The sequence below is a fragment of the Lactuca sativa genome, chromosome 4 (assembly GCF_002870075.4).
Source record: "Lactuca sativa cultivar Salinas chromosome 4, Lsat_Salinas_v11, whole genome shotgun sequence".
Lineage (NCBI taxonomy): Eukaryota > Viridiplantae > Streptophyta > Magnoliopsida > Asterales > Asteraceae > Lactuca > Lactuca sativa.
In genome coordinates this window covers 174,951,925-174,962,537 of record NC_056626.2, presented here as the reverse complement: position 1 = coordinate 174,962,537, position 10,613 = coordinate 174,951,925, and the positions used below count along the sequence as shown (strand labels likewise).

Genomic DNA, 10,613 nt, shown 5'->3' with positions numbered 1-10,613 from the left:
CAGTACTGGGGACTATTTCACCCCTACTTCTACCATATAACATCCTAACTCATAAAAACATAAGTTATATACTACCTAGCTTATCAAGATGCTGGCATCCCCATTCGGTCCTTTCGACCGATACTGGGGCCTATCCTACCCTCCTACCATTATCACATAATATCATAGCGTACTGGCACATAACGCATAACAGATAGTGACATACCGGATAATTGTCACAAAGACAATCATCTCTACTATAACTCTTACTAGTGGGCCGACATTGGTACCTTCGGCCCACTTCTACTGGAAGGTAACTCACCTCAAATGACGTGTAGTAGCTGAACTGTCCTCGACTCTAGGATCAACTCCTATCAAACTCCTACACATAAAGATCTCCTTTAATTACCCTTTCATACTCATAATTCCTTTAAGGGTCAACTCTGGTTAATGGTCAAAGTCAACATCCTAGTAAAAGTCAACATCCTGGTTGACTCAACTCGCCGATTTGGTCCATAAACTCGCCGAGTTCCATGATCCATAAAACCCTGGAAATCTCAATCCAAATCGTTGAGTTCTTTCATGAACTCGTTGAGTTCCTCCTCATAACAGAGTCATGACATTTCCCTCTCAACTCGCTGAGTTCTTCCTTGAACTCGTCGAGTTCTTCAATCTTTAAAACCCAAAACCATGCCAACTCATTGACTCATCTCCTAGACTCAACGAGTTTGCCCAGTAACAGAAAATGTTAGGGGACCACGACCCAACTCGATGAGTTTGATGAACAACTCTTTGAGTCCCCCTTGGTCCAAATCCATTCAGTGACTTCCAATCAAGTTTAGTGCTTCCAAACCATAGATCTGGTCCCCTAGGACTAGGTTACCACGTAAAGTTGCTAACTTTACGCTCATGCATGGTGCCATGAAGCTAGAAACACCAAAACTAAGTTATATAAGAGGTCTAGGGCATGAGAAAGGGCAAAGGCTTGATAAAGCTGACAACTTTAAGCCTCATAAGCTCATGGGTGTCTAGATTTGAAGTCAAAACCTCATGATACACTCTAATCCCGAAAATGACTTCAATATGGCCCAAAAATGACAAAATACAACCCTAAATGGAGATCCAAGGAATAGAAAGCGAAGGTACCAACTTTATACCTCAAATAAGTCAGAAATGCAACTCAACTTCTGGATCTACTGGCTTCCTCTTGAATCCTTAAGCTTCTCCTTCCTTCTCAAGCTTCAAAATCACCAAGAACACACAAAAATGGCTCAAGAACACTCAAAGGTGGATTAGGGTTTCGTGGCTAGGGTTTGAAGTGATGGAGGCTAGAAATGAGGCCACCCTTGGGAGGTTAAGGTGTTTAAATAGGGTGCAAACCTTAAAAATTAGGGTTTCACTCTAGCAGCCCTACTCGTCGAGTTGACGCTCTTGACTCGTCGAGTAGACTTCAAGTCCCGCGTCCAAATTCCATTCCTACTCGACGAGTTTGGGGCCTGTTCCTTTACAAAAATAAATAATTTGTTTTAAAATACATGTCAGGATCCGGACGTTACAATTATAGAAAAATTGATATGTATTACATTGTAACTTTTTGTGTTAGTATTTATGAATAAATGTATAATCTAGATATATATCCAATATGTTTTATTTTTTTACGAATATAGTTGTATTTTATTTTTTCTCTATAAATTGTGTTATATGCGTTTATTATTACAACTTAATTCATCTATTCATTCACGATTACAACAGATTCATATATGATTACAAATATGTTTTAGATGTTCTCAACCTTTTAGATGTTCTCATTTGATACTCTTATATATATATATATATATATATATATATATATATATATATATATATATATATATATATATATATATATATATATATATATATATATATATATATATATATAAGGGAGTGTGGCCTTAGAATTAATTGTACACGCACAATCATTTCCTTGCATTGTCATCCTTCATATTTTCCTTACTAATGTTCTTCATGAATATTTGAGCTTGACTAAATCGACCAAGTATTGAAAAGTCAAATCGCTTTGTTCATTTTATTCCACACCATTTTACTTTCCTTGAACGTTTTTGTGTTCTAACAAAAACTCTACATCTTGCATATAGAGACATAGTGGAAAAGTTAGGAATACTAAAGATGCAAGAGTTACATGTTCACATATGTTGATTCATAAAGTGGAGACCTTGGAGACTTTAATTGACTAGTTATCGGGATGATGTTAGGTAGACCAAATCAAACAATCACACCGACGGGGAGGAACATTTATGCAAATCACTGTGCCTTTTTCGAATGAGTGAGCACACAACCGCCTAGAGGTGACTGGAGATGAAATTATTATGTTGGGGTTTCTTAGTTTACAAGTTTTTTGAGATTCTCTAATTCTTTACAAACTTCGATAGATTCTAAAATTAGTTTGGTTTTATGATTTGGATTGTTTGTTCAAATTTAATGATTTGGTTTTGAATTTCAAAAAGAAAAAACAATATATATTCTTTAAAATATTAAGCTCATAAAGTTTATAATGGAAATGTTCAATCAGAAAGATTCACTAGAAATCCACGTTTAATTAAAGATTGTCTCTACTCTCTATAGCTTGATAATGTTAACATATACGAATTCGAGTCCATTAAAAAATGGGCCTCTTCACATATATATCGTATATAGTTCAAAAAGCTCGATAAGAAAATGGGCCTTGTCTATTATAAGATATGTATGGGCCTATATGCAGAACGCAGCTGACAATCGGACATCGAAAACAAAACCCTCACAAAAATGCTCAGCTTCGGTGCTCCGTCCACCACCATCACCGCCTCAACCGCCGTAACTAGCCGTGTTTCTCCGACAACATATTCTCTCCTTCCGTTTACTGTTTCTCCTTTGTCTGATTCTCAGAGAAGTAGCAATTTTTGCTTCCAACAGGTTAAACACTTGAGTTTTCATTTTTTGTTTAAAGTTTTCTACTTCTAACTGAAGAAATGTTTTGTTCGATTCAGCTATTAAGCTGTTCATCACGTTTCAATTGTTATCGAAACAAGGCTACTGCAGAAGCTGCTGAAACCATGGCCGGCTCTATCGCCTCTGCATCTGGTACTGACACCTGAATTTACTTTGATTAGTGCATGTGCATGCAATGCTGCTATACGGATGTTTCATAACACCGAAGGCGTTTTATGGAATTAGGTTTTAGTAGCTTCTATGAACTGTTCAACTTTTGTAAGACCTCTACTCGACCCCTAAAATAGTGACGGATTACATTTCGATTTCATTTAAGTCGTCAATTTCACTGTTAGGGGGGTGGGGGTGGAGTTCTACATCTGGTAATTCATCATTGTTTAGGTTCAAACATCAAATTGGCCTATCAGAATCCATTGAGAACCATCAAGAGAGATAAAACTTACTTTTTTTATGCATGTGGATTTTTTTTTTCAGGAAGTAAGCAGGCGTTAATTTCATTGTCAGACAAGAAGGATCTGGATCTTCTTGCCACTGGACTTCAAGAATTGGGGTGAACTTCTACTCACATTTGCAATATAGATTACAGATTGTTCTTCTTCCATTATATTATTGGACTTACCTTTTTGAAGTCACAATGATAAAGTTCTATGACTTGATCTTCAGATACACAATTGTGTCAACTGGAGGAACAGCATCTGCTCTGGAGAAAGCTGGAATTTCTGTAAGAAAAGTTGAAGAGCTTACCAATTTCCCTGAAATGGTAACTATCCAACAAAAGCATCAGAAAATACATCTTTTCATTTGTATTTGAATTCTAAAATCAATCGCCTTTACAATCTTCACAGCTTGATGGTCGTGTAAAAACTTTACATCCAAATGTACATGGAGGTATTCTTGCTAGAAGAGACCAAAACCATCACATGGAAGCTCTAGACAAGCACAATATCAGTAAGTTATATAGTTAAACATTCATACATTGAATCAGTTATCATATAATAAATCTTGATTCCCCTTTTAGGTACATTTGAACTAGTTGTGGTAAATTTATATCCCTTCTATGAAAAAGTCACTTCCACCAATGGAGTTACATTTGATGATGGAATTGAGAACATTGATATCGGTGGCCCTACAATGATAAGAGCTGCAGCAAAGGTTATTAAAAACATAAACTCAACACAAAATAGTAATACTATATGATATCAACAATAACAATCTCTTTATAAACTTCTTTTTCTTTGAAACAGAATCACAAAGATGTCTTGGTTGTAGTTGACACCCAAGATTACCCTTTAGTTCTACAATTCCTCAAATCCAACAAAGATGACCAACAATTTAGAAGAAAACTCGCATGGAAAGCTTTCCAACATGTTGCTTCTTATGACTCTGCAGTTTCTGAGTGGTTATGGAAACAAACTGAAGAAGGTAAGTAATCTCTTCTATTCCATTCTTCAAATTGAATTCAAGATTCTCCCCCTTTTGGTGTCTTCATCAAAAAGTTTATACTTTTATCCAATTCATCACTTACCCTTCTTAATACTTCTAGATAAATTTCCACCTACATTCACTATCCCACTTTCTCTCAAGAGTTCACTTCGCTATGGTGAAAACCCTCATCAAAAGGCTGCATTTTACACTGATAGCAGCTTATCTGAGTTTAATGGTGGTGGAATTGCAACAGCTATTCAACACCATGGAAAGGTGAGCGAGACTACATATTTCTTTAATGTTCTTGTTGAACTTTTTTTAGTACAATTCGTATAACAAATAACAATATTTTTTTAACTGTTTTGTAATAGGAAATGTCATATAATAACTATTTGGATGCGGATGCAGCTTGGAATTGTGTTTGTGAATTTGAAAAGCCAACTTGTGTTGTTGTAAAACACACAAATCCTTGTGGAGTAGCTTCACGTGATGATCTTATTGAAGCATATAGGTTAGCTGTAAAAGCTGATCCTGTGAGTGCTTTTGGTGGGATTGTAGCCTTCAACAAAGAAGTTGATGAGGTGAAATTTTTTTACCATGCCACGTCATCATCTGCTTCACTATTCTTTTTTGTTACATATTATATAATTACTTATGTGAATTTACAAAAAAAAAAACACTAATACATTGACATATGAAATTATATTAAAAGGCTCTTGCTAGAGATATAAGAGAATTCAGAAGCCCAACAGATGGTGAAACTAGAATGTTCTATGAAATTGTTGTTGCTCCAAGTTATTCCCAAAAAGGTCTTGAAATCCTACGTGGAAAGTCAAAGACTTTGAGGATTCTAGAAGCAAAGAAAAATAAAAGTGGAAAGCTCTCACTTAGACAAGTGGGTGGTGGTTGGTTAGCTCAAGATTCCGATGATTTAACACCCGAAGAAATCAAATTCGATGTTGTTTCCAAGAAGGTTCCGGAAGCTTCCGAGCTTAGTGATGCTAAATTCGCATGGTTGTGTGTCAAACATGTCAAAAGCAATGCAATTGTAATAGCGAAGGTAATCTATTTATTTATTATTTTAAAATTTTGAATTATGTTGATATTCATATTCTAACCATGGTTAGTTTTTACCCGTTTTGTAGGATAATTGTATGTTGGGTATGGGAAGTGGGCAGCCGAATCGTTTGGAGAGTTTAAGGATTGCTTTAAGGAAAGCCGGAGATGAAGTCAAAGGAGCCGCTTTGGCTAGTGATGCCTTTTTCCCATTTGGTAATACATTGTTTGTTTGACAGACTAACTGAAAAGTAAAAGCTAGCTGATAAAGCTAGATGACGAATGTAAAATGACATAAAAGGACATAAGGGGGTATGTAGCGGGAAATGAGGATATAAGGGTAGATTTGGAAAACTTATTGAAAAAGATCAATAAGTCGTCTCAAATAGCTGTTTAGGCTATGTTTGGCGTATTAGCTGAAAATCTAGCTGATAAAAAATAATGTTTGGTAAAAATTATCTGATAAAATATATAAAATGATATAAAAAGACATTTAGGATAATGACAACTAAAAAATAAGAAACTTTTTTAAAAAGCTAGCTTATAAGCTGCTTTTTAGCTTATCAAAATGATAATTTAAAAAAGTTCAAAAAATAAGCTAGCTGTGTCATCCCATCCCAAACTAAAGCTGTGTTTAGTGCGCCACAGCTAGCTTATTTTTCGAGCTTTTTAAGTTGTCATGTTTGGCAAGCTAAAAAGTAGCTTTTTAAAAAGCTACTTAGATTAGCTTTTTAGGAGCTTTTTAGAAAATTTTCAAATATACTTCATAATTAATTATAAAAACACATTCTTTTAAATGTTATTTCATATTTTTCAGCTAGCTTTTCAGTTAATTTTACCAAATGTTATTTTTTATCAGCTAGCTTTTCAGCTATCGGCTAGCTTTTTATTTAACAACTAACTTTTCATCTATCAGCTAGCTTTTTAGCTAGTACGCCAAACATAGCCTAATCCTTAAAAAGCTAGCTGATAAAAAATAATGTTGGGTAAAAATTAACTGAGAAGCTAACTGAAGTATATAAAATGACATTTAGGATAATGAGTTTTCTATAATTAATTAAGGCTATAAGTTATTTTTTGGCTTATCAAATATAACAACTTAAATTGTTTAATTATAATTATTAATCAATTATCTGAAATACTGTTGTAAATGTTTTTATGAACAGCATGGAAAGATGCGGTTGAGGAAGCATGTGAAAGTGGGATTGGTGTAATTGCTGAGCCAGGTGGCAGCATAAGAGATGGCGATGCGATTGATTGTTGTAATAAATATGATGTTTCACTTGTGTTAACTGGTGTGAGGCACTTTCGACATTGAGGGGTAAAAATGTAATTTAAGTGTGTTGACTTGGACCAAGAATCGAAAAGATTTTGGTGTTTTAAGTGTACGAGGCTAAGAGCTGTGTTGAGCTCCATGTACGGGATTTTCTGAAGATGTACTAATCATAATAATGGGTGGATTTTTTTTAATATTTATCTTGTGTTTGTTCATAACATTAAAAATAGTTCCTTTGGCATATATTCTGTAGTGTAAAATAAAAAGGCAATTATTGTTGTTTTAATGTATTATTTAAATCAAATTGTTATTAAAATGCTTTTATGAGAAACACGTAACCAATATGCGGAACTTTAAAGAATGTGAAAGTGACTTAAAGTAAAAATGGAAATGACTAATTTTTCAAAACATTTAGAGTACATTACCTGTTTGGTTCCTGCTGAAAGTAACACTTTTAGTTCATAAGAGTTATTCCCTCCCCTTAATTTTTGTTAAGGTGGAAGGAACTGTTAAGACCTTTTTGTACAATGGGTATTTTGGTCTTTTCATGTAAACATACAAGGATCCTTAACGTGTTCATTCACATGAGAGTATTTTAGTCTTTTCATATATAGATAAAGAACACCAAGAACAAGATGAATATGAAAAATATATGACGACATGAGGGTATTTTGGTCTTTTAATGTAGATGAAGAACATCAAGAACAAGATGAACATGGAGAACATGAAGAATATATGAGGATCCTTGAGTGTATCCCCTTAATAAACAAACGGGTATCCCCTTGAAAAGCAAACACGTAAAAAGTAACCACAAGGAAGATTTGAGTCAATTATCGTCTTAAATATGTGTACTACTGTTCGAACTTTATTATCATTACGACAAAAGATATTCTCAAATAGTTACTAAAAGAAAATTAAAAAAATCCAAAAAATAGAAAGATCATCTTCATGATGGGGACATCATAAACCCATAAAATAGAAATATAAACAACCCACAAAAAATCACTTGCATGAAGAAGGCAACGACAATGCGGGGTGCAAAGGAGGTTACCAGTCTTTGCTTTCTCCGATCGTAGAATGACAAAAAGGAATAAATTAGAAAAGAATACATGTAATGGGAGCTCTCTCTTTGATCAAAACAAGAATAAAAATAGACCGAAAAGACCAAAATACCCACATTTGCATGGTACATGAAAGGTCTTAATGGTTTAGCCTTAACAACGGTTAGGCGAGTGGCCAAAGGTTATGAAATACGTAAATAAGGACTAAGAGTGCAAAAAATGAATCTTATAGACTAAAGGTGTTACTTTCAAAGAACTACAGGGACCAAACAAACAATTTACTCTAAAGTTTATACCCAAAGACAAACTAAAATATAAAGAAAATTTCATAAATAGTCCTTGTGATTTCTAAAAAGTGGCCTGTAGGTGAATGCTATATTGTTGGTTCTTGTGTTTTCAAAACCTTGCACGATTGGTATGCATCCATTTATAGAAAATTTTAGTTATATGCATTCAAAAATAATTTAAAGCCTCAAAATACCAAAGTTATAAATCTTTATTTGTATTAGTAAACAATTAAAGATAGACGTATCATATAACATCCCCATCTTTAGGCAAATTATAAATTAATTATTAAATAATTTAGATAAATATGATAGAGTAAATAATTAGGATTTAATAATTAAAAAGTTTCAATGTGTTATGTAACACCGTGAATTACAAAATAATTTTTCGCAAAATATAAAAACATTTTTCATTTAATTTTCATAAAACATCAAGTTTAAATCTCCAATTCACATCATACAAAATCCCAAGATCACATATCATAAGAATCCCATGCGTGTGTACAGATCAAACCGGCGCCTTCCCACGGTCATCACTAGTACCTGAAACAAACAACACTAACACTGTAAGCACAAAGCTTAGTGAGTTCCCCAAAATACCACACATAACACATATTAGCCACTCGAGGCTATAACTTTGTGGGTCCGTAGACCCTACTCTGTGAACCCACTGGTTCTAACTCTGGGAACCTTCCGGTTCCAACTCTATAAACATGCACAACATAAATCACATAGACATCATGCAGTACAACACATAACATACACATAACATACACATACTCTGTCACATAACTCTGATTACCTACTCAAGGTAAAGTATAGTGAGAAGACTCACCTCATATATCTCGATAACTCGCGAATCCTGAAAATCACTCGTGCTCGATCCTCCGAGCTATAATCCTCCTATAACATCATACATCTCTAATTAACACTTTTACCACTAAGGTTGACTACCCCTATCAAGTCAACACTGGTCAACGGTCAACGGTCAACTTTGACCGGACTCGGCGAGTGCACTAGAGCGACTCGGCGAGTCTATACGTGTTCACCAACTCTCTAGGATTCTCTTTTGACACGTCGAGTACTCCCCTAACTCGACGAGTTCCACCTGGCATGAATCGCGGGGCCACCACGACTCAACTCGCCGAGTCTCAAGAACAACTCGACGAGTTCCAGCTCGACTCAGTCCACCTGTCAACCCTCTCTAACTCTCCCCGACTCACTGAGTCGACCCTTAACTCGGCAAGACCACTCGCTGAGTGGTTAAGGACAAACTTCATGCTACTCGCCGAGTCTGTTCTTCGGACTCGGCGAGTCCATGCCATGCACCAACTCAATCTCACTTCTGAGGTCAGATCCGCTCCAACAACTCATAGATCTGGCCCTCCCAAGCACATTCATCACGTAAAGTTCATGTCTTGGTGCTCATAACACACCCCATGACTCATAAATGGTGTTTTGACCTCAAGCACAAAGACCCCAATCCAAAACCCCCATGGATTCATAAAAAGCTTGGACAAAGGGACACTCTGGACCTCCAAGGGTCCAGATCCAGAACCTAATTCGCTTAAGGGACCAAGGAAGCACTAGATCTAGCCACAAAAGGGCTCAATAAGCCCTAAATCAACATGAACATCAACATAACAGAGAATGGCTCGAAGATAGTACCTCAAACGTGATGTTCTGGACCTCAAATCTTCAGGAAGTGGCTCCTCTTGTTTCCCCTTGGCTATTGCTTCCTTTCCCTTGCTAGATAACACCTCCAAGGTCAATAATGGCTCCTTGACTTACTCCAAACGCTCAAGCTCACTAGGGTTTCACTCAGGGGACTGGTGAGCACAAATGACGACCATAAGGCCCTTTAAATAGGCTCCAAACCCAAGAAATTAGGGTTTCATTAAACAGCGCGGACTCGCCGAGTCCCGGCGCGAACCCGCGTCCAAATCCGCGATCATACTCGGCGAGTCTAGGCTCCAACTCGCCGAGTCTCCTCACAAATCATCAAAAATAAATAAATGAATAATACATGGGAATCCGGGCTGTTACAATTCTCCCCCACTAGAACTAGACTTCGCCCTCGAAGTCTCGCTCCACAAATAACTCTGGATGCTGCTCACGCATCTCACGCTCCGGTTCCCAAGTCATCTCAGACCCCTTCCGATGCTGCCACTGAACCAGAACCAGGGGTACCTCCTTGTTCCTAAGAACCTTGATTTTCTGATCTCTGATGGCCACTGGTCTCTCAGCATAATTCAGGCTCGCATCCACCTGAATATCCTCCAATGGAACCACTGCCGACTCATCGGATATACACTTCCTCAGCTGCGACACATGAAAAGTGTCGTGATCTGCCCCAACTCTGCTGGCAATTCCAAACGATAGGCTACTCGGCCTACCCTTGCGATCACTCGGAAAGGACCAATATATCGAGGCCCCAACTTGCCCCTCTTCCTGAATCGAATCACTCCTTTCCAAGGAGAGACCTTCAGGAGTACAAGGCCGCCGACCTGAAACTCAAGCTCAGACCGGCGTCTGTCTGCATAA

The 10,613-nt window shown here is 36.7% G+C and overlaps 1 protein-coding gene across 1 annotated transcript; it reads left to right on the top strand.

Annotated features, from left to right (window-relative positions):
- Positions 1–2,732: 2,732 nt before the first annotated feature.
- On the top strand, positions 2,733–6,920 carry LOC111877071 (uncharacterized). The gene is made up of 12 exons (XM_023873608.3): positions 2,733–2,931; positions 3,006–3,099; positions 3,442–3,517; positions 3,631–3,727; positions 3,813–3,915; positions 3,986–4,119; positions 4,212–4,389; positions 4,511–4,665; positions 4,764–4,973; positions 5,105–5,452; positions 5,538–5,664; positions 6,615–6,920. The coding sequence occupies exons 1-12, from the start codon at positions 2,785–2,787 to the stop codon at positions 6,764–6,766; spliced, it is 1,821 nt and encodes a 606-aa protein (XP_023729376.1). The 5' UTR covers positions 2,733–2,784; the 3' UTR covers positions 6,767–6,920.
- Positions 6,921–10,613: the final 3,693 nt, after the last annotated feature.

Coding starts and splice junctions, on each gene's coding strand:
- LOC111877071 (XM_023873608.3), top strand. CDS start 2,785: ATGCTCAGCTTCGGTGCTCCGTCCACCACCATCACCGCCTCAACCGCC. Junction 3,728..3,812: donor TTACCAATTTCCCTGAAATG/GTAACTATCCAA, acceptor CAATCTTCACAG/CTTGATGGTCGTGTAAAAAC. Junction 5,453..5,537: donor ATGCAATTGTAATAGCGAAG/GTAATCTATTTA, acceptor CCCGTTTTGTAG/GATAATTGTATGTTGGGTAT.